Source organism: Cnephaeus nilssonii (assembly GCF_951640355.1).
Source record: "Cnephaeus nilssonii genome assembly, chromosome: 16".
Taxonomy (NCBI): domain Eukaryota; kingdom Metazoa; phylum Chordata; class Mammalia; order Chiroptera; family Vespertilionidae; genus Cnephaeus; species Cnephaeus nilssonii.
Genome location: NC_137087.1, coordinates 22,685,729 through 22,710,437, shown reverse-complemented (window position 1 = coordinate 22,710,437; position 24,709 = coordinate 22,685,729). Strand labels below are relative to the sequence as shown.

Below are 24,709 nucleotides of genomic sequence, written 5' to 3'. Positions count from 1 at the left end.
GGGTGTGGCGGGCAGGGCCAGGTGGGAGCGAAGAGGATGGGCCAAGACCCGCCCCTGTGCCCACCACAGCCTCACAGCCCACAGTTCCTTTCAAGGTGCACAAATTCATGCACTGGGCCCCTAGTATCAACTATAAATTACATCAAAGGACTTCAGAAGCCTCTGGAAAGGGATGGGTCTTACAATGCTATTTTAAGTACTACGGATAGAAAAAGAGGTAAGAAAAGAAAACAAGACAGTAAAATCTCAGACATCTTTTTGCTGACACATCTCCTCGGGCAAGGGAAACAAAAGAAAAAATAAACAAACGGGACTACATCACACAAAACGTTTTTGCACAGCAAAGGAAACCATCAACAAAATGGAAAGACAACCCACAGAATGGAAAACATATTCACCATGACATATCTGATAAAGGGTTGATATCCAAAATTTATAAATAACTTATACAGCTCACCCTACCCAGTTTTGCTCAGTGGATAGAGCATTGGCCTGAGGAGCAACAATTCCTGAGTTCGATTCCAGTGAAGGGCATGTACTTTGGTTGCAGGCTCCTCCCCGACCTGAGCCCTGGTTAGACCTTGTACAGGAGGCAACCAATCGATGTGTTTCTCTCACATCAATGTTTCTCTCTGTCTTTCCCTCTCTCTTCCACTCCCCCTACAAATCAATGGAAAAATATCCTTGGGCAAGGATTGACAAAAATAAATAAATAAGAACGTATACAACTCAAACACCCAGAGAAACAAACAATCCAATTTAAAAATGGGCAAAGGACCTGAATAGACACTTCTTCAAAGAGGACATACAGATGACCAATACACTTATGAAAAGATGCTCAATGTCATTGATCATCAAAGAAATACAAATAAAAAGCACAGTGAGTATCATCTCACACCTGTCAGAATGGCTACCATCAATAAACCCACAAACAACAAGTGCTGGCGAGGATGTGGCGAAAAGGGAACCCTAGTGCACTATTGGTAGGAGTGCAGACTGGTGCAGCCACTGTAGAAAGCAGTATGGAGTTACCTCAAAAAATTAAAAATGGGAACTACCTTATGATCCAGAGATTCCACTTCTGGGAATTTATCTGAAGAAACCCAAAACACTGATTTGAAAGATTATATGCACCCTCTTATTCAATGCAGCTTTACTTACAATAGCCAAGATCTAGAAACAGCCCAAGTGCCCATCAGTAGATGAGTGGAAAAATAGCTGTGGTACATTTACATAATGGAATACTACTCAGTTGTTTAAAAAAGGGGGGGGAGGGTGGAAATCTTACCTTTTACAGTAGCACGGATGGTCCTGGAGAGCATTATGCTAAGTGAAATAAGCCAGTCAGAGAAAGACAAATACCATATGATTTCACTCCTATGTGGAATCTAATTAATAAAATGAACTAGCAAGCAAAATAGAGACTGGCGGTCTTGGGGATGGAGGGGGAATAAAGCAAAAAAGAGAAAAAACTCAGACAACAGTGTGATGATTGCCATGGGGAGGGGGAGGAAGGTGGAAGAGGTTATGGGGAGGTAATGGTGATGGAAGGAGACTTGACTTGAGGTGGTGCACACACAATACAGTGTGCAGATGATGTGTTGTAGAACTGTGCACCTGAAACCTGTATAGTTTAGTTAACCAGTGTCATCCCAATAAATTCATTTAAAATTTATATTAAATTAAAAAGGAATTAGAGTCCGATTATCAAACTTTATTTTATTTTATTCCATCCAATCAAAGCCCCAAGGAAATCTCTTGATTTATAACTTCTCAAATTAATACATAAATCTGGGCTCTATATAATAGCTGAAGCTTGCTATTACCATTTCTATGTAACATCAACCAGGAGGATAAAAACCAAACAGTCCAAGCACATAAACTCTAAGATTACATCTCCAGATATTAAAAACTGAAAAAGTCTCTAGATTCTCCAGTTAATCCTGCTTTGTCATCATTTACTTCGAGCTGACTCGTCCTGGAAAACCTACCACCTCATCTATCATGGCTTCCGCTCACCTTTTCCTCCCAAGGCTGTTTTCACCATTACTCTTTTTGACAGTGGGAAAATGGAGAGATGCTTGTGCCCCAACCTAAAATACAGCCTACGGATAGCTGAAGTGTAAGCACTCACTCTTTTAAAAAAGAAAGGAAGGAAAGGAACGGTTAAGCTCACACCTAGGAGAGAGAGTACGACCAACCCCAAAATAGAGTTAAAAGAATAGAACAAGATACTCCAGGAATCTATCCAGCCCAGAGAAAGAAATCTCTAAAAACTATGTGTAAAATGTCAGAGAAAAAGGAAAGAAAATAAAATCTAATGAATGAGTCCAAGATGATAATTATAGTCGATTCACTGAACATCCGTAACTCATAGTTAAGGTAACATTGATATTTTTGTCACATTAATATTTTGTAAAGAAATGGATGGGAAATGAAACATGTTAGCAGAAAACCTAAATAATGCATAAGTCTAGGGGCAATCTGTCAGCCTTTGGCATTCAGGAAGCCCAAGGGTTAATGCCCTTATGAATTTTTAAAATGTGGTAACATCAATTTTAATTGCCGGTAATCTGAGGCCATAACTTTTGTATGCTTTCTTGTTCGTAGCAACAACAGCACCAACAAGTATTTATTGAGCGCTTGCCATGGGCCGGGTACTGTTGTGAGCACCGCAGAGAATGCAGCAGCGAAGGTGACAGATGAGGCCCTGTCCTTACGGAGCCCATGTGCTGTCACAACGAGGAATGATGAATATGGTTGGACCAGAAAACAAGCCATGACTAATTCTCTTGGACAAAGACTCCTGCCGTAGAAGGCAGAAGCTTTCTTGCTGTATTGCAATTTTACAGATTCCTGAATCTTTTCCAGGGGGAGAAACTCACTGGTGTGTGTTTAGAGGTTTGGGGGGCTTCAAAGGGACAGGGTAGGCGATAAAAGGGCAAATCTCACCAAGTCAGGGAAGAGCAAATGTTCTCTGACTCTGAACCCTGCCCACCCAGGAAGCAGCAATTCCTCGGGGGCTTTCATACAGAAGAACTGGGTTAATGTTACAAGTTTCTAGAAAGTTCTGCTATTTTCAGAAATAAAATGGGAAGTAAACAAAATTTGTCTTTGCTGTTCTCTGCCATCTCCCTCATTCACTATGTCTTCTTGTAGCCTCTCCTTTTTTTTCTACCTTTTTCTATTTTGAGATGTTTTTTTAATTTTCAAAAATCAACCTTTCAACTTAATAGATGCACATGGTATAAAACCAAGTACAGTTTAACTTCCCTCACTTTATCCCTCCTATCTTATCCCTATTGGTCTCTTCCCTCTTTCTCCATCCCTCTGAGGTCCCTGACTTCCCACCATCCTTCTCTTTCTGACCACTTCCCTCCAATTCCCCTTCTATCTTTTCCAGGGAGAAAAAGAATGATCAGTAGGTATAGGGAGAGACGGAGTCTAGTAAGACAAAGGATTGATAGTATGTTATCTGCTCAGAGAAGCCCATTTTATAAGGATTTGGCCCTTTGAGCTTAAAATCTGCTTTGTGTGAATAAATTTCACTAGAACTAGAGTTGCTAGACATAACACTTAGAAAATTGTGTAGTCAAATTTCATACATTTTCTTAACTGTCTGAATAGAGTCTTTCAAAAATCCTTTTGTGGTTTCGTGTATATACTGCACGATCTGCATGAGAGAAAGAGAGAGAACTGGCCGTCTTTTGCCTCTCACCAGGTGGCATTTTCAAATGTTTCTTTAAGCTCTGGGTCTGGCCTCTCCTAAAACTGCTTTCTTTCCGCACCCCCAGAACTCCTCACTTTACTACCCCCAGCCTGGCTTCCTGCAGGGATATTGGGAACGAGACCACGGAAAAGCCCAGGTTTGGAGTCAGACTGATTTACCCTGGAAGACCAGCTTCATGTCTGATTAGCCCAATGATCTTAGGCAAATAACTTAACGCTTTTAACAGTTTTCTCATCTGTAAAATGGTGTTCATAAAACCAAGCCCTTTATAATGTCATACGTATTTAATTGTCTAATCCATAAGTGTATTAATCACACTATGTGACAGATAGTTGTCATTTATAAATAGCATATATAATTTACATATACATACTAGTAAGTATACAAACACACACACACACACACACACACACACACATATATATATATATATATATATATATATATATATATATATATATACACATATATATATATACCCCACGTGCCCATATTTTTCTCACATACACATGCAATTTACCTGTCTGTCCTCAATGCCATTGTCCCAGAGGTCTGTCCTTGAAGCATTCCCATTTTTCCAAAGTGACAATTAGCTAATGTAAGGATCTAATCACTGAGAATGTGTTAATGGGAAAGGATAAGAGGAGGGAACAGTGACTACTGCCTGCCAACTCCAATGCTCCTCGGGGGTAAAATATGGCTCTTGGACACAAAACTGTACTAAAAGTTGCATGGGCCAGAGCAGTGACTCGTGGTGTGAATTTCAAGCAGCAGAATCTGGAAGCTCACTGTAGTAGCTCTCAGTAACTGTAACTGCTTTGCTGCATGTTAGGCCCTCGCTAATTTAAAAATAGGTTAAAAAAAAAACATAAATGGATAGTGTGTCCTTTTTCATATAAGTTTATTGCATTTGCCCCAGAACTTTCTACAAAACAAATATAGCTCCTAGGAAAATAGGGCCTTGGGAAGGTTAAAGGCTCATGTAAGGTCTGCGATAAAACAAAACCTAAAACACAATTCTCTTTTCAAGTCAGTATTTCCTGACCATACTATGTTGACTTGATGAGGTGTGACTACACATAGGAAGTCCTGCTTTGAAAACCCCCATCCCACAGATCCAAAATCTGTGAAATTGGCAATGGCCAGAGAGGCGCACCTTTTGCCACACTAACAGGAAAGACTCTTAAGTAATGGACTTGGTGCCTGGCCATCCGAGTCAGCCACTTAGTCATTTTTCTAGACGCTATCCATCATTGAGCACATTCCCAAACTTCAGGCAACCTCATTTAAACATCTAACTGGCAGCTCTGATGGGAATAAACATTTTGTCAAAGTAAAAGCTTGACAACCCTGACACCTAGTGGCTGTGAAGAAACCGATGAAGATCCAGCTTGGGAAAGGGAGCCAGCTACTACGGCAGAATCTCACACACACACAGAATTTAATTATTATTAATATTACAAAGTACTAATTCTAAAAGCATCCCGGTTCTATTTGGGCTCGGAATTTATCTTGGAATCTATACCAGGAGGCAAAAAGACTTGCATTTGTAAAGTATATTTTCCTTCAACCTTGTACATTTAGAAAACTTACTAATCTTCAGAGATCAAATAAGAAAAGCAAAGGTTGATTCATAGTTTGGCATACCTATGACTTTTTTCCTTAATTTTGTATGTACAACCACATCCTTTACCTGGTCTTCAGGGGATTTTTCTCAAGCATCCCCCTGTCGATATAAAAGCCACCTGGTCAAGCATTCACAGAAGTTCCCTTTAAGCCAATGAAGCACTCTTACTTGAAAGTTGTACCTTTACAAACCAGCAGGACTTTTCTTTAAGAGAAGTAAAAGGACACAGGTGGAAACCCCTAGAGCGCACATCTAAAAGCAAGACCCCCCAGGGAACGCCGCAGAAGTCATATGAAGAGACCCATCAACACAGCAAGGCACAGCCTATTTCTGCCCTAAACATTAGAAGGTAAGTGTCCAGGCCCACCTAAACTGACAGGCATGACAGCAAAAAGCCTAGTATTCATCGCCTCCACCAGGAGAGGCCCCACTCCTACCTGCTGACGTTTGAAGGCTAAATAATCCAAATTTTCCAGCTCCTTCCCAAGCTTCTGATAGGTTTTCTGGAGGTCAGATTTGTTGGAAACATTTTTAAGAGATTCAAATGTCCTTTGAAACTGAAATTAAAAACAAAAGCAAATACTTAGTACAGCAGCATTATTTTTCCTCAAATTTCTAACTCGCTAACACAGAGAAAAGTTGAAACAGATAAAACAAATACAAAGTAGTTGCCTTTCAATTAAATAATTAAAAATGATTATGAAGAATAAGAAACTGTACACCAATGTTATTGCATAAATGAAAGCCCATTTAGTCCTCATTTCAACAAAAGAGTATACTGGATTTTTTAAAAAAAAAAACTCTTCATGTCTTAGCATACACTACTACTTTTAAAGAAAAAAATGTACAATGAATGTACGTATAATTTCAAATCACAATGAGAAAGTGTTAAAAGAGCTCTCACATCCCAACCGTGGAAACAACTTATGTAAAAACAGTTGCTTGTCTCTATAGAAATATCTATGCAGAACAGGCACCCAGCAAGTTTCAGCCAGGAAGCTCTCTCAGATCTTATTTTTTGGGAAAGTGAGAAAACTAATGTTTTGATGACTGAAGCATATGCAGCGTGTTCAGCAAACATTTATTCATTCCTGCTTTATAACACAGGTGAGTTATGAAATCAGTTCTGCTGAATCAGCATGCTTCAGTTCATGGCTTTAAAAAATATTTTTGATTTTTAGAGAGAGAGAGAAAGGGAGAGGGAAAAAGAGAGAGAAGCATAGATAGGTTGCCTGTTCCACCCACCCCAACTGGGGATCAAAGCCACAACCCAGGCTTGTACCCTGACCGGGAATCGAACTGGCAACCGTTTGGTGTACGGAATGATGCCCAACCAACTGAGCCACATCGGCCTGGGCTTCTGTTCATTTCTAAGTCAGATACTAGATAAAGATAAAGCAGACAAATTGCAGTGTATCACAGAATACTGTTCTGCTACGAATAATTAATTAAGCAAAGGGAGCTCACAACAAATTGAATTCTTGGTTTATTTTAGTAAATTAGAGCCTACTTTGGAGGATTAGTGATTGAAAATGTCAAGTAATGTCATTTGCAAGACATTTGCATTTCCTCTCGCTTTATGTCTTTTGTTTTCCTTATGCTCACTGTGTACCATTAGATAGATTTCTACAGACAGAGACTTCACCATCTTAAACACACCAGAACTCCACTGTGACTATGATGGTATGAGACAGGCTAATAGGATTGTACAGAATATGATTAAGTTTCCAGGGAAATGATTTGACCCTTACTATTTCAAACTCCATGGAATAAGTCATATTATAACGGCATTCTGCTGAATTAAATCCTCAGTTTCACAAAAGCAATGTGTTTATCTCAAAGCAAGATGGCAGAGGAAAAGGAAATAAAAAATAACAGTACTAAGCTTCCACAGCAGGCTGGTAAATTACATTCAACAATGCAATATTTTAGACCCTACTGTGCACAAGGCACTGTGAATATAAAACACGTTTCCTGCACTGAATGAACTTACAGACTGCCGGAAAGCTAGGCATGAAACTCAAAAATAGGAAGGACTCTGACATTTGGGTGCCGGCTCAGGTCCAGGTACTACTTTATGCTTTTCAATTTAAGTCTCACAGGAACCACAGGAGTCCCTAGGTCCCTTCCCATTTCACCAGTGAGTCAACTGGACTCCTAGTTTGAACTGGGTTTTGACCACAATGCTGTGCTCTTTCTACTTTATCATTACCTCAGACACAAGGCATAGTCAGTGAAGAGAATGCAAAAAGGAGATAAGAGTAACATGTGCTGAAACAGAAAAGACTCCCTGATATGAGACTCGGGCCACATAAGAGACACGAGAGAAACTGAACTGGGCCTCAAAGCACAGGAAGAATTTTCAAAGCCTTAAATGGGAACCAGTCCCACCCATCAGTTCAAACGCAGCCAAAGTCTGCTCATTTTCCCATTTCGTGGCAGAGTAAACAAATTTCTTTAATATAATTTTAATAACCATAATATTCGCTGTTTATCATGTGATTATTTCTGTGCCTTGCTATTCCTTGGTCTATTCTCTCTACGTTCAAATCAAAATAATACCAGGTCTAAAATTTTAAACAATTTAAGTAATTTTATCTATAAGTAATACAAACTATTTTGCCAATCCATCTGTTACCTGAGAAATATTACTCTACTTCTTAAATATTCCTTCCTCACATCTATGTGAACTTTTATACAACTCCAAATAGAAATTTCCGGATTAATATATTAGTAAGGCTTCAAAATAAGAAACATGAAAACCAATCATTCCAGATAACCCATCTACAGCTAAAGAAGTAAGAGAGAGAATCCAGTAAGGGTGTATAACCACAAAATGTTTTCATTAAAGGTCAGAGTCTGCATAATGTGAAGATTTTAGCTCAAACTTTCATTATCAGGACATACAGCCTCCACTGATTGATACTAAATAGCCCAGAATACTCAAACTATGATGATTCATCCATTTAAGTAGATTTTTTTTCATTTACAAAAACAAATAATTATTAAGGAGATGTCATAAAATCTGTAGAGTAGCTTTGTGTTAGATTCCATTAAACACACTCCATCAATACACTTAAAGATGCTAAAGAGTAAAAGCACTAATTTACCTTGTAAATGAAGCAGAAGTAAAAAAGATAAAAATAAGGCAATGCTTAAGGTGAGGTTCAGACTTTTAAAGACATTTGACATTGACTCAATTTGAAGATTTTTTCATTCCAATAGGCCACTATGCTTGACCATTAAAAGAGACCTCTTGAGATTTTCTACATTAATTCAGTCTATTGTAATTTCATTACATTGACTATTTCTTAAAATAAACAATCTCTCAGTTTAAGTTGGCGGGAGGGAGGGGGGGTGTTGTGCAATGAATTGAAGAGATTTTAATATTCCTGGATTGTATTTGTTCCAAGTTTTGGGTGGTAACTTAAAATAATTCAAGAATCCCAAAATAATTTGTTGAATGTTGATATTTTTAAATCATTACAGACAAAATGTAAACCTTAAATAAATAAAAAAAGCCCAGTGAATAAATCTGAACCCAAAACAAACATAGGTGTATTCTAAAATGTCAAAACTGAATATTAAGATGGTCTTTTCTCTGAGAAACAAATGCAAATTCTGTCCTATTTGGCTATCGTATCAAATATCACAGGGCAGGCGAGAATGAGAACAGGCAAACAATATCTCTTAGCCCAAATTTTTCCATAAAAGTGCTGGAAACCCACGCCCAAGAGTGTTTTCTCACCTGTTTCCTTTCTGTTTGAGTTCCAATTCAAGACTGCAATGTAGGAAGATCCTGAATTCACCTCCTCCCACGGACACACTTAATCTACAACTATGTTTGGGGGGAAAACCCTAAACAAAGGTGGAGATACTACTTCACAGCAGGTAAACAAGCCGGAAACCACACGGAAGCAGGTAGAGACACAATCTCACCATAAACCTCACCCCACAACGGAACAACCCACAATCAGGAAGATACTCAAAAAAGAACAAGAAAAACAGAGCATCCCCGTGAAGAGTGAAGGGTTCATACCTCACATCAGGCACCCCAACTTTTAAGACAGGCACCTGAGAGATGAGCCTCCAAAACACCTGGCTTTGAAGGCCAGTGGGGCTCAGAGCCACCAGACTCCTGGGGCTGTAGCCGACTAAGAACAGGCTCTTAAAGGGCTCCACACAGACTCACCCACCCTATGGCCAGTGCTAAAGCAGCCCTTTGAAATGTGCCCCAAATTTACGTGGAAAAGGCTCACTTGTTTATAACATCGGTCTGCAGGGCAGAGGCCTGCCTGGATGGTCTCGGGGCACAGAGGCTGGTGGGCACCATCTTTCTGCTCTCTGCTTCCTACACCTAACAGGTGCCAATTTTTTTTCCTTTTTTTTTCTTCTTTTTTTAGAGGTTGCCATCTTTACACTCCCCCTCTGCCTTGCTCCAGCCAGTGATCACAATCTCTACACTCTCCCTCTAACAGGCTCCAGAGCACCAGTCTCTCACTAAGAGGAGCGTGTACACATGTCTGGTGCCCTGTGTTTTTACATCTGGTGGCCCAGTTTCCGTGGTGGCCACACAGGGGTGCCCCAAGATCTCCGAGCTTGGAGGACGGGGAGGCTTATGTTCCCGGGTCCCCTGGAACTGTAACAACCAGAAAGATAGCTCTTGCCCTGTCCAGTGGCTCAGTGGGTTGCAGCATCGTCCCATACACCAAAAGGTTGGGGGTTAATTCCAATTCAGGGCACATACCTAGGTTATGGGTTTGATCCCCAGTCAGGGAGTGGACAGGAGGCAACCAATCGATGTTTCTCTTTCACATCAAAGTTTCTCTCTCTCTCCCGTCCTCTCTCTCTAAAGTCAATGAAAACATATCCTCATGTGAGGATTTTAAAAAATTAAAGTTAAAAGAGAAATGTATTAAAACTAACTAAAATGTGTTAAAAATACACAATATGACTAGATGTAAATTGTGACAACAACATAGTCTATGTGTCGGAGAATTAAAATACCCATAGAGTTACACAAAAGGAAGAAAAAATAAATGAAAGCATATCACTACAAACATAAGCTATCTTGTTTTGTTTGCTCTCCTGAGCTCCAAATATATTTTCAGTATCTACTATCTTTCGTATGTGCCTCAAAGTCCAGTATGTCTACTGGTAAAGCTCATAAATTGATTCTCTGTGTGCAGAAAACCAATGTCCTCAACGCCCAACCAAATTCCTAGAAGGCTGCTTGCTACTTCCCTTTCCCTCTGAACAGATTCCAGTCCCTTTCCAAACTGTACACTGTTCCTCCTGCATCTCTCTCCTTCGTTCCTCACCCCACCCCATCATTTCACAACCAAAGGAATGCATCAGCCTCATTACTGGCCTCTCTACCTCCAATCTGGCCCCCTTGCCAACTGCTGACAGAGTAATGGACCTAAAATATAAATTTACTTATATGATTTTCCTGCTTAAAATTCTTTAGTGGTTCCCACCCTCGTTTCAGACTATAGTTCAAACTTTTAACTTAGCACATAGCCTTTCACAAGTAGATCCATGCCCACTCTCTTCAACGTCAACTCTTATTCCTCCCATACAATCATCCTTCATGTCAGCCACTCGTAAGGATTAATGGTCTTCAAGAATATACATTCCCTCCACTTAAAATGCTCTCTTCCTTCAGTGCCTCCCTTGTCTAGTTCTCTCTCCAAACTCGGTCAAGCATTATTCACTCAAAACACTCTCCCTTGATATCGCTGCCATCATGCCTCCTTAACATCTTGCACCAACCTCTATCATAATAAATTATATTGTTGATTTATTTCTTAATTAGCCTATAAATTCCAGGAGAGCAGGACCCTGGTTTTTATTTTTTCTAAATATGAATCCCTAGCACATAGTGATGGCATACAGTAAGCACACAAAAAATAAGCATTTGCTGAATGGGTTAATAAGCTGATCAAATCGGGGCTAGTTGGTCCTTTTCAGAAGTTAACATTTTCACATGATCTAAATTATCTTTGTCCCTAATGTTTCCAGTATGAAATTCAGCACAAAACCAGATATTTGTGCCCTGTCTCTATTTTCTACTTTTTCCTATTCCATCTTCAATATCAGACTTGTGACTTGCTTTTTTCTTTAAACCTTAATATATCTCTGTGTATTTTCCCTAGGATTTTGTGCAGAATATACTTGGCTTCTAATAGCTCTTAATTAAACATTAATTTCTCCCCTTATAAACTGCTAATATTTTTTAATAAAAGGAAGCTTTAAAAACTCCTTTTGCTGTTATATACCTTCCTTTTAATAATAAAAGATGGTCTCAAAAAGTCTCAGCTATCAATATGGTAGTATGTGATTTTCTGTCAATATTATAAATATTCTTTATATCCAGAATTATTTTTAAGTACACAAAAGCTTTATAGCAATGTATGTAGCAAATGTCAACTATGTATTTGGCATAAGAAGTTATTAATACTGGACCTATTTCTATAATGACACTGGTCTATTTCCTAATCCAAAAAAAAAAACATTCCCACTTTTTAAAATATAAAACTAGTTATAATAATAAAAGTGTAATATGGTAATTAAACTGGACATCCTTCCAAACATCTTTCCGGATGACCATCCGGATGAAGCCAGGGCTGCGAGGGAAGCCCAGGTCCTGGGTGCCAGAGGGAAGCCGGTGCTGGCAGCTGGGGGAAGGAAGAAGGCCTACTCTTGCATTAATTTCATGCATCAGGCCTCTAGTGATGATAAATGGGAAAAAGTTAGTTCAACTTAGGTGTCAAATTTAATTCCCTTCCTATTTTAAGAATGAGGACAACATTGCATTGCAAGAGTCAAAAAGTGGGAGCAAAATACTACCACGGAGAAAGGTAGGACAGGGTTCTTGCCAGGTAATTTATACATTATTTAAACTTCACAAGATCCTTTCAAAGTATTCAAAGTGAATGTTATTATCCTTATAGCTCAGAAGAAAAAGACAAAGCTCACAGATTTTTTTAACTTTCCCAAAGTCATCCAGTTAATCAACAACAGAGCCAAGATTCAAGTAAGGTCTCCCTATTGTCAAAAGCCATGTTGAGCCTTATAAAATCCAGATAAAAATATATAATGTGAACTCTTGAGAAGTAGAAACCGTATTAAAAAGTTCAAAAAACTTGAACAGTACAAAGGAAAGAAAACTTTTAAATTCCCATAGAAAACTAAGAGCAATCGTGGTGATAAAGCCAAATTGCCTTTACAAGTTCCTTAAATTAATTCAATATTGAAATGTCACATTTTTTCTCTATCCTCTCTTACTTTTTGATTTGGACCTGTTTTCCCCAGAAGAGAATATGTATTTTCTTAAGGTACTAGATACCTTTAAAACTGCCATGCCGGGAATCCTAGATGTATTGAAGTGAATATTAATTCCCTGTTGGTGCAGTACTTATCCTATTGAGAGAAGCACAGTGAATCATGTTTGCACTAGTTGGTGATCTTAGTCTATGTCCTTTATAAATGGTTGATCATAATTGCATCTCTGGGGGAAGTCTCAGTGGAAAGAGGATAATTTAATAAAGACAAGAAAGTATAAGGTAATCAGAAAGTATTTAGACTATCAAGGTAAAGACTATTAATCAAAAGAGAGTAACATCTCACTTACCTGACATTTAAGAGGAATTATACCTCAGTAGGGATGAAATATTCTGTTATTTGGAAAATATCATAACAAGGAGGAAAAGGATAAGGCCACGAAAGAAAACATTGTGAAAGCAGAGAAATTCTTTGGTACTGTGCAGTAAGTAATAAATACAAAGTGTAGCAGGAACTTGTATAAGAGAGTCAGGGCTAAAAAGCCCAAAATGAGCAGAAGCTTGCATGAAATCATAAAATAAGATTGTAACAGAGGAGGAGATGCAGGCCTTTGTCTATGATATTCAAAACAAGGGCAAGAAATAAAAAGGTGTCTACTGCTTTTGAAGGAAGAATATGTGTCCAGAAGAAGAAATCTGTATCTTTAAAGTTGATGCCCTCCCCGAGAATACATCTGTGCTAGATTATCATCATACTAGGGGCCCAGTGCACAAATTCATGCACCTTGAAAGGCACTGTGGGCCGTGAGGCTGCAGTGGGCACAGGGGCGGGTCTTGGCCCATCCTCTGCACCCCAGCCCGGCCCCTCCCACCATGACCCCCTCCCATCTGCTGGCAGCTGCCCCCCCACCACCGCCGCTCCTGCGTGCTGACAGCACCAGCCCCACTCACACCCACTGACGGCGCGGAACGATCGGGGTCAGCACCAGCAGCAGGTGCAAGTGGGGCTGGCGCCGTCAGCAGGTGCGAGCGGTGGCTGCTGCCCCAATCACCCCTCAGGAGCAGGGGGAGGTGGAAAAGCCCTCAGGGGCAATCGGGGCTATCAGCCTCCGCTCACACTCACTGACAGTGCTGAGCAATCGGGACTGGCACCGAGTGCGAGCAGCAAGTGTGAGTGGCAGCTCCAGCGCTGGCTGCAGGTGTGAGCGAGGCCGTCACCGGTAGCAGGTGCGAGCACCCGGCAGGACCACAGCATGCAGGAGCAAAGAGTTTTCAGTAACCACCAGAGGCTTGTCCCGATGACAACAACCAGCACCCCGCCTTGGTCTGGTGCCCCCGCTCACCTGCTCCACCATCCCACCGTGGCCGATGCCCACCATGTTCTGTGCTCTGCCACCTGCTGCCAATGCCCATCATGTTCCGCACACACACTCCCTGGTGGTCAGTGCACATCATAGCAACCAGTTGCTCGGTTGTTCAGTTATTCTGTTGTTCCGCCATTCAGTCTATTTGCATATTAGGGCTTTATATATATAGACTAGAGGCCCGGTGCACGAAATTCGTGCGTGGGGGAGGGGGGGTGTCCCTCAGCCCAGCCTGCACCCTCTCCAATCTGGGACCCCTCGAGGGATGTCCGACTGCATCGGGCCTAAATGGGCAGTTGGACATCCCTCTCACAATCCAGGACTGCTGGCTCCCAACTGCTCACCTGCCTGCCTTCCTGATTGCCCCTAAACGCTTCTGTCTGACAGCCTGATCACCCCCTAACCACTCCCCTGCCAGCCTGATTGATGCCTAACTGCTCTCCTGCCAGCCCAATTGCCCCTAACTGCCCTCCCCTGTAGGCCTGGTCATCCCTAACTGCCCTCCCCTGCAGGCCTGGTCCCCCCCAACTGCTCTCCTCTGCAGGCCTGGGTCCCCCCCAACTGCCCTTCCCTGCAGACCCAGTTCCTCCCGACTTCCCTCCTCTGCCAGCCTGGTCACCCCTAATTGCCCTCCCCTGCAGGCCTTGTCCCCCCCAACTGCTCTCCCCTGCAGGCCTGGGTCCTCCCCAACTGCCCTTCCCTGCAGGCCCAGTCACCCCCGACTTCCCTCCTCTGCTGGCCTGGTCACCCCTAACTGCCCTCCCCTGCAGGCTTGATTGCCCCCAAATGCCCTCCCCTGCTGGCCTAATCGCCCACAACTGCCCTCCCTTGCAGACCTGGTCCCTCCCCTGCTGGCCATCTGTGTCCACATGGGGGCAGCCATCTTGTGTGCTGTAGTGATGGTCAATTTGCATATTACTCTTTTATTAGATAGGATAGTAGGATGTTTGTGTGCGCACATGCAGGAGAGAGAGATGGGGGTAGGGGGAAGAGAACTACAGAATTCATCCTAGGGAAGGAACTATCTATATTGAGGAAATACCTTAAGGAGTAATTTAAGGTAGACGATGATATCTGAGGGTACAAATGAGCAGAATCCTAGTTGATGGTGGAGAGATGGAAACTCTTACTGTATTCAAATAGCAGGAATTTAGGGGTGTATGGGACAACAAAGGAGAGTAGGTAGAGAGAAAAATGAGAAAAAAATAGCTAAAGAAATTTGAAATTTTCTAATACATAAATTGAAGTAAGTTAGATCATATTGTTACACAACAGAACTCCTTTTCCATCTTCTCAAGCTTCTATAAGGTTTGCCATATACATAAACATGGCTTGTCTGGAAAGGGGGGAGAGGAGACCAAGAAGTAAAAGATCAACTTCCAATTATGGATTAACATACTGCAACAATTTTTGCATGTATCTGTCCAATTAATATATGAAATAGGGATAGGAATAGCATCCAAAACTACAATTCAGTGGAGGCAAAAAAAGCTTGGAGCCAGAGGTGACCCTGAAAATGTGAGCTCCAGAAAATTTACAGAATCTTGGGGAGAACATTATACTTGACCGAACATAGAATGAGAGTTCAAGCCAATTCTATCTAGATCTTAAGGGCAAGGAGATCCCTGCAGGCAGATGCTTTACAACCTTAAGTAAGTGGATTGTGAGTAATTGAAAAATGAAGGCCAATGAAAAGGAAAAAAAGAATAAAAGCAAGCAAGCAATGGTCACTTAGAGCTCTTATGGGGTTCATTCCCTTTACAACTGGAGTTACTACACTGATAAACCTGCAATGCCACAGATAACACATCTTAATTTCAGGAAGGCCTTTTAGAAAGCACTTGAGGATAAAATAAACAAACGTGGTTTACACAGTAGCACAATGAAATGAGTTTAAAACTCATTTTAACAACTTCACTCAACATGTGTTAATATTTGATTCATGTTATCTGAAAGGAAGATATAGCACACTTTTCCATGTCATTAAACAATTTTTCATGAATAGGTTGGTCAAAGAAATCTGAAAATGACATCAGGTTAAGAGGAAAGACAAAATCAAAAGTCAAAAAGATCTGAATGGGCTGTATCAAAAAAGCCAGAATTAACAAGATAACATTCAATGAATATAAATGTAACATCTACCTTTACATATAGAAAGATAACTAGTGTCAGAGGAGAAAGATCTGGATTAAGAGTAGTTTGAGTTCAGAAACTTGGAGTTTTTAATCGCTCACAAAATCAGTATGAACCAACAGATATCATAATAGGTAAGGTTGGACCTTAAGTCAGGGAGGTTATTGTCAGAGTATATTATGCAATATTTACATCAAAGAGTCTATTTTTATTTCCAGATATCTTAATGTCAACATTCTATGGAACCTACCTAATAACCTAGAATATGCATAGTAAAAATTAGAGATGATTTTTCAGACTTCTATTTCTTGTATTGGCAAATTAGTTATTCAGTTCAATCCTTCTGCTGATTAAATCTAATAAGATTCGATGATATATAAAATACTTCATCTTTAAAACATCAAAGAGCTAATAAAACAGTGAGGCATCCCCTGAGATGAGTTCCAAAAGAGATAATGTTGAGCACACAAAGACAAGACACCATGAGCAAAAACCAGCATAATGATAATACAAGCAGACACCCTGGGAGTTCAGACACTGAAGTTTCCAAACTTTAACCATAAAACAATTCTGCTTACCTTGTTCAACTATTTAAAATGCAAGATTGCCCTGGCTGGTTTGGCTCAGTGGATAGAGCGTCAGCCTGCGGACTGAGGGGTCCCAGGTTCGATTCCAGACAAGGGCACATGCCCAGGTTGCGGGCTCAATCCCCAGTAGGGGATGAGGATTTGCAGGAGGCAGACGATCAATGATTCTCTCTCATCATTGATGTTTCTATCTCTCTCTCCCTCTCCTTCCTCTCTGAAATCAATAAAAAATATTTAAAAATAAATAAAATAAAATGCAAGACTGAGCCCTGGTCAGTTGCTCAATGGTTAGAGCATCACCCCATGCATCAAAGAATGCGGGTTAGATTCTCAATCAAGGGCATGTACCTCAGTCACAGGCTCAATCCAGCCCAGTAGGGGCATGTGCGGGAGGCAACCAATCAATGTGTCTCACACTGATGTGTCTCTCTCTCCCCCCACCTCCTTTCACTCTAAAAAAAAATAAAAGGGGGGGGGGGGGTAAAATATCCTTGGGTGAGGATTTTTAAAAAAAGAAAAGCAAGATTAAAAATTTCAACAGGAAACTAAAAATTATGCAAGATATGGAAATTCTAGAGTATTCTGAGTAGTCTGAAACTGTTATACAAGAACTAGAGGCCCAGTGCACAAAATTCGTGCACTCAGGGGCGGGGGTCCCTCAGCCAGGATTGCGAGAGGATGAAGACCAGGCCAAGACCCCACCGTGCACAATCGGGGTCGGGGAGGGATGTGGGAGGTTAGTCAGCCGGGGCAGGACTGTGGGAGGGCCCCAGGGTGTGTCCGTCCGGCTGGTCTCGCTCAGTCCCGATCAGCCAGATCCCAGCAGCAAGCTAACTTACCAGTTGGAGCGTCTGCCCCCTGGTGGTCAGTGCACATCATAGCGACTGGTCGACTGGTCAACTGTCTGCCCCCTGGTGGTCAGTGCACATCATAGCGAGTGGTTGAGTGACCTTAGCATATCATTAGTATATTAGAGGCCTGTTGCAGGAAGATTCATGCAAGATTCATATGCAGGCGCGGAGCAAAGACTGAAGACAGCGTAGAAGCCAAGATGACCTCCTGATTTTTAATTGCCATATATAATCTACACTTTTATTAGTGTAGGTTATGCTTTGATTGGTTGAACAGACAACTGGATGATCGGACACTTAGCATATTAGGCTTTTATTATATAGGATGTTAAAGAGTCAAGAAATTTGTCAGCCTAGATAAAAGAAGCCATATGTAAGTCCTAAATTATCAGTTATTTGCGGGGGGGGGGGGGGGGATGTTTTTCCTATTGCCTTGATTCTGTGTTGCTCCACAAAGCATAACTAGAAGTAGGAATGAGAATAGCTAGGATGCAGATTTAAGCTCATTTTGAGAAAAAATGTCTCTAACAATTAGAGTTGTTCAAAACCAGGTTCACTGTCTCACAGAACTGAGATGACTATCACTATTAGTGATCACATATATTGTTAGACAATTATGTGTATTGAGCATTGTAGGATAGACAGAATCTATCTACCTCAGTAGACTATAAGGCACTGATATTTCTCCACTATTATTTTTTATTCCAAGTAGAAATTTAACATAATCATAAATATTATTAGAAATATTCTAAAACACTATTTCCTAAAGTATGGCCTGAGAAAGTTTCAGGATTACTATGTTGTAGAAGAATTCTAGGGTCAAGAAATTTGGAAAACTCTGGGTTAAGCAAAGTTAAACAAGTTTCCTTCCTTCAGTATCCCTTACTGACTTTAATATGTTAATGTGTATTGAAAACATTCAAAGGGAATTTTGTGTGCAGCATGGACAAAAATATATATATTTTTATGTCGCATATTTATAAGACAAGTTCTGTAGAATACTTTGGGGGAAAGGTTGAGGTAAGTCATTCTAATGTTGATGATCTCAAAAAATCAGTTTGTCTTCATTCTATGTGAAACCTCAAGAGGATTGAGTTAGTAACACAATTCACACAAATTTTTCATAAGGATGAAATAATAAAAAACTCTATCACAATTTACCACAAAAGGTCTTCCCTCTTTCACAATGAGGTGCATTGTTTTACTTAAAATACTTATAAGTGGCTTAAATGATTTAACACAAGTCCACGCTCTGATGACGCACCAACAAATGTCTTCCTGGCATATCTAAATTCCATTACAACCTGTGATAGGCCCATGAACTTGTCTAAGCACTTCTAAAAGCTATTTATACTTAGAGCTGTTCTAGCACTTAGAGTACTTCTAAGCACTTTAAAAGCTATTTATACTTAAAGCTGTTCTAACCCTTGTAATATTAAGTCCCAGAGTTGTGGGGTTTTTTTTCTATTGCCTTGAGCAAGTTTCTTAAATTCAACATGCCTCCGTTTTTTCATCTGTAAAACAGTAATCACAGAGACTTCCAGTCAAAATAGCAGGTAAATAGTGTGCTCACCTCCTCCCACAACCACATCAAAATTACAACTAACTTATAGAACAACCACCATTGAGAACCACCTGAATACTAGCTGAACAGAAAAGTCTTGTAACTAAGGGTATAAAGAATCTACAATGAGACTGGCGGGGGGAGGGGGGCGGGGAGAGTAGGGGTGAAGAAGCAGAACAGGCAAGTCTCTCATCCACTGAATGGCAATTAAAAATCAGGAGGTTATCTTGGCTGCAGAAGCAATGGATCCAAGGCCAACACCTGGCTCCCTAGCCCAGGGCACCAGTGCTGGGAAGGGGTGTCCCCGTAACACCTGGCTAGAGAAATCAGCAGGGATTGCATCTGAGTGAGACGAAGGCCTACTGGAGACCAGGGGTTCCTCTAGAGGGGCCTGCATTTGGACTCCCTCCCTCAAAGACTCACTCACCCTGTGCTCCAATGGAGGGGAAGCAGCTCAAAAAGTGCCAGGGACATACAGAAGGAAAATGAATTGACTAGCTTCAGGCTGAAGGCTGGAGGGGCAAGGTGCAGGGCAGCTCGTGACAGGGACGGAGGTGCTGGCAGGGAACATCCCTCCTATGTGGCTTACTTGCTCCTCCCAGCCAGCAGTCACAAGTGGGTATTAATCTGAGCTCTCCATGAATCAGGCTAATACTGATCACCCTGTCCTGATGATTTCCTGAGACCCTGCCCCACCACTTACATGCCCAGCCTGAACCATTTCAGTGGCTTTTCCACACAAGTGGCCTGCCTCAGCTCACACTGAAGACTTTCGTAATGTCTCTCAAAGATCCACAAACTCCAAACAAGAAGCCACTAGCCTCAGTATGCCCTGTACCTCTAACTAAGCGACACCATGCCTGGCACAAGTGAAAACTAGTCTCAACTTGCATTGTAACTCAGATCAGGTGGCCCAAGGCATGGCATAAGAGGCAGCCAGTGTTGGCTTGGAATGTAATTGCAACTAAGTGGCCACCGGCCCCGCACAAGTGTTCGCTGGCCTCAGCTCAAATCATGGTGCCCACCAAAGGATCCCAAGCACAACGCCAGTGGTAACTGACCTTAGTTCACAACATAGCCTCTCTCAAGCACCTCTAAACCCAGCACAAGTGTCAAAGAACTGCAGATCACTTTGTGCTCCCACCAGGCAGCCCAAGCCAGGCACAAATGGTGGCTGAAATTGGCCTGCTTGGTCCCCTCCTAAGAGACTACAGAACACACCCAATGGCTGGTGGAGCACGATCCAATCAACTCCACAATGACACAACCAAAGACAGACTTAGCTAGCATCAGAGCTCCACTATAGCAACTCCCACTCTGTGGTCAGCCTACACACAACAGCTTGTCTGCCGAGGTCATGACCAGCCCTCGTAGCCAGTTAGCCTGAAGGGCAAACCCACCCACTAACATGCCAACACCAGCTAAGGCTCAACTATAACAGGAGGGTGCACAGAACCCACACAAGTGACACTCATGGAGCACCCAGCTAAGGTGCCCAGCTCAGGTGATGAGGGAGAGTGCACCACTGGGCCTCACAGGACACCTAATACATAAGGCCACCTTGCCAAGACTGGGAGATGTAGTAGATCCTCCTAATACATAGAAACCAACACAGGGAGTCAGCTAAAATGAGGAGACAAACAAACATATCACAAATGAAAGAACAGGACAAAACTCCAGAAAAAGAACTAAATGAAAAGGAGGTAAGCATTAACTAGATACAGAGTTTAAAACACTGGTTTATAAGGATGCTCCATGAACTTAGGGGAATAATAGATGAACTCAGTGATAACTTCAACAAAGAGACAGAGGCCATAAAGAACCAGTCAGAAATGGAGGATACAATAACTGAAATGAAGAATACTTTTGAGGGAATAAACAGCAGGTTAGATGAAGCAGATAATCAAATCAGTGATCTGGAAGACAAGGTAGTAGAAAACAAAAAGAAAAAAGAATCAAAAGAAATGAGGATAGTGTAAGAGACCTCTGGGACAACATCAAGCAAAACAACATTCACATCATAAGGGTACCAGAAGGAGAAAAGAGAGAGCAAGAGATTGAAAACCTACTTGAAGAAATAATGACTAAAATCTTCCCTAACCTACAGAAGAAAATAGTCATACACCAGACATCCTTTAGGACGACCTTCCGGACAAAGATGGGGCTGCGAGGGAGGCCCGGGTCCCAGGTGCCAGAGGGAAGCTGGTGTTGGCAGCCAGGGGAAGGAAGGCCTACTCTTGCACGAATTCCATGCATTGGGCCTTTAGTATGTAATAATAGACTACTACTTACAAAACTCTTAAATTGTATTGCCTATTTTTAATAAGTGTAAATTATATATTTGTTGCTTAGATTCCACATATAAGTGAAATCACACTTGAAACCCAGATAATTTTATTAACCAATATCACCCCAATAAATTTAATAAAGTTTAAAAAAAGAAAATAGTCATAAATACAAGTTTAGGAAGTGCCTAGAGAAGAAAATACCCACATCCAGGAAGGGTGGGTCTCTTTGGGTTCATCCCAATGAAGATGAACCCAAAGAAACCCATACCAAGACACATCATAATTAAAATGCCAAAGGCTAAAGGTAAACAGAGACCCTTAAAAGTAGCAAGAGAAAAGCAGTTAATTGTGTACAAAAGAGCTTCCATGTGACCGTAGGCTGATTTCACAACAGAAACTTTGCAGGCCAGAAGGGAATGGCACAAAATATTCAAAGTGGTGAGAACCAAGGACCTACAACCAAGATTACTCTACCCAGCAAGGCTATTATTTAGAATCAAAAGAGAGATAGTTTCCCAGGCAAGAAAAAAACTTTAAAAGTTCATTACCACTGAACCAGAATTCCAAGAAATGTGAAAGGAACTTCTTTAAGTAGAAAAGATCAAAAATATGAATAAGAAAATATAGGAAAGAAAAAATTCTCATTCACAAGAGCAAACTCTTAGTAAAATTACTGGATCAACCAACTATAAAGGTAATACCAAAAATGTACAGGAGATATAAAAGAGAAAGGAATCCAAATACAACACTTTTTAAAGTCATCAACATATAAGAGAAGAGGGCAAGAGAAAGGAACAATGACAAACAAGAACAATCAGAAAACAATTAATAAAATGGCAATAACTGCATACCTATTAATAATTACTTTTAATGTGAATGGACTAAATGCTCCAATCAAAAGACATAGCATGGCAGAATGGATTAAAAAAACTCCAGGTGTTTATTTTCATTTTGGGACATCTTAATACTGTTTTAATCTCCATTCGTATGCATCATGACATTCTAGATTCAATTATACTTGGCAACAGTATAAGAAATCTGCACCTATGAAATAGTAAATCTAAAACTAAAAATCTCACTGTCGCCCAGCCGGTGTGGCTCCATGGTTGAGCATTGACCTATGATCCAGGAGGTCATGGTTCAATTCCTAGTCAGGGTACATACCCGGCTTTTGGGCTCGATCCCCAGTGAGGGGCATGCAGGAGGCAGCCAATCAATGATCCTCTCTCATCGTTGATGTTTCTCTCTCTCTCTCCCTCTCCCTTGCTTTCTGAAATCAATAAAAATACATTTTTTAAAAAAATAAAACAATCTTATTTACAATTGCATCAAAAAGAATACCAAGAAAAAAAAAAAGAATACCAAGGAATAAATTTAAACAAGGACAGAAAAGACCTGTACCCAGAAATCTATAAGACACTGAAGAAAGAAACTGAAGAAGTTATAAATGGAAGGATATACTGTGCTCATGGAAAGAAAGAATTAACATCATTAAAATGTCCATACTACCCAAAGCAATCTAAAGATTCAATGAAATAAATCCCTATCTAAACAGCATTTTTCATAGAACAAGAACAAATCCTAAAATTTATATGGAACCACAAAGACCTCAAATAGCCCAAGCAATCTTGAGAAAGAATAAAGTTGTAGGTATAATGCTTCCTAGTATCAAACTATACTACAAGGCTATAGTAATCAAAACAGCATGGTACTGGCATTAAAAAATGGATATACAGATCAATGGAACAGAACTGAGAACCCAGAAATAAATCCACACCTATATTGACAATTAATCTGTGACCAGGGAGGCAAGAATATACAAGGGGGTAAAGACAGTCTCTTCAATAAACAATGAACAGTTACATGCAAAAATAAATAACTGGCTAACTTTCTTACACCATATGCAAGAAAAAACTCAAAATGATTAAAGAGACTTAAATGTAAGGCCAGAGACCATTTAATTCCCAGAAGAAAACAGGCAATCAACTCTTTGCCATTGTTTTTAGTAATATTTTTTGGATATGTCTCTTCAGGCAAGGGGCACAAAAGAAAAAATAGGACTGCATCAAACTAAAAAGGTTTTGCACAGTGAAGGAAACAATCAACACAACTAGAAGACAACCTATTCAAGGGAGGAGATATTCACCAATGACAAATCCGATAAGGAATTAATATCCAAGATACATAAGGAGCTCATACAGCTTAACACAAACAAACCTGATTTAAAAATGGGCAGAAGACCTGAATAGACCTTTCACTAAATAGAACATACAGATGACCAATGGACATATGAAAAGATGCTCAACACCACTAATCATCAGGGAAATACAAATTAAAACCATAAGATATCACCTCACACCTGTCAGAATGACTATCATCAATAAATCAACAAACAACAAATGGTGAGGATGTAGAGCAGGCATCCTCAAACTACGGCCCAAGGGCCACATGCGGGTGTTTTTGCCGTTTTGTTTTTTTACTTCAAAATAAGATAGGTGCAGTGTGCATAGGAATTTGTTCATAGTTTTTTTTAAACTATAGTCCGGCCCTCCAACGGTCTGAGGGACAGTGAACTGGCCCCCTGTCTAAAAAGTTTGAGGACCCCTGAGTAGAGAAAAGAAAATCCTCATGCCCTGTTGGCGGGACTATAAATTGGTTCAGACACTATGGAAAACAATGTAGAAGTTTCTCAAAAAATTAGAAATAGAACTACCTTATCTGAAGAAACTCAAAACACTAATTTGAAAAGATATATGCACCCTTATGTATATTGCAGCATTATTTACAATAGGCAAGATATGGAATCAACCTAAGTGTCTACTGATAGACGAATGGATAAAGAAGATGTGGTACATACATAAAATGGAATATTATTCAGCCATAAAATAAATGAAATCTTGCCATTTGCAACAACGTGGATGGACCTAGAGGGTGTTATGCTAAGTGAAATAAGTCATTCAGAAAAAGACAAATACCATATGATTTCCCTTATATGTGGAATCTAAAAATCAAAATAAATAGAAACTCATCAATACAGAGAACAAATTCATAATTGTCAAATGGGAGAGGGGTTAGGGGAATGGGTGAAAAAGGGGAAGGGATTAGGAATTCCCAGTTATAAAAACAGTCATGGGATATAAAGTACAGCATAGGAAATATAGTCAACTAGAGGCCCATTGCACGAAGAGATTCGTGCAATAGGCCTTCCTTCCCTTGGCTTCCAGCACCAGTTTTCCTCCAGCACCTGGGACCCAGGCCTTCACTCCGGCCGGAGTCTGC

At 40.6% G+C, this 24,709-nt stretch overlaps 1 protein-coding gene across 3 annotated transcripts in view; it reads right to left on the bottom strand.

Moving 5' to 3' along the window:
- The window catches only part of CTNNA3 (catenin alpha 3), a 1,396,025-nt gene that overhangs the window by 1,237,363 nt on the left and 133,953 nt on the right, over nucleotides 1–24,709 (bottom strand). For all 3 annotated transcript variants that reach the window (XM_079794118.1, XM_079794119.1, XM_079794120.1), the window contains one exon: nucleotides 5,795–5,914. In XM_079794118.1, coding sequence (XP_079650244.1) covers nucleotides 5,795–5,914 — 120 coding nt within the window. The remainder of the gene's footprint in view (nucleotides 1–5,794; nucleotides 5,915–24,709) is intronic.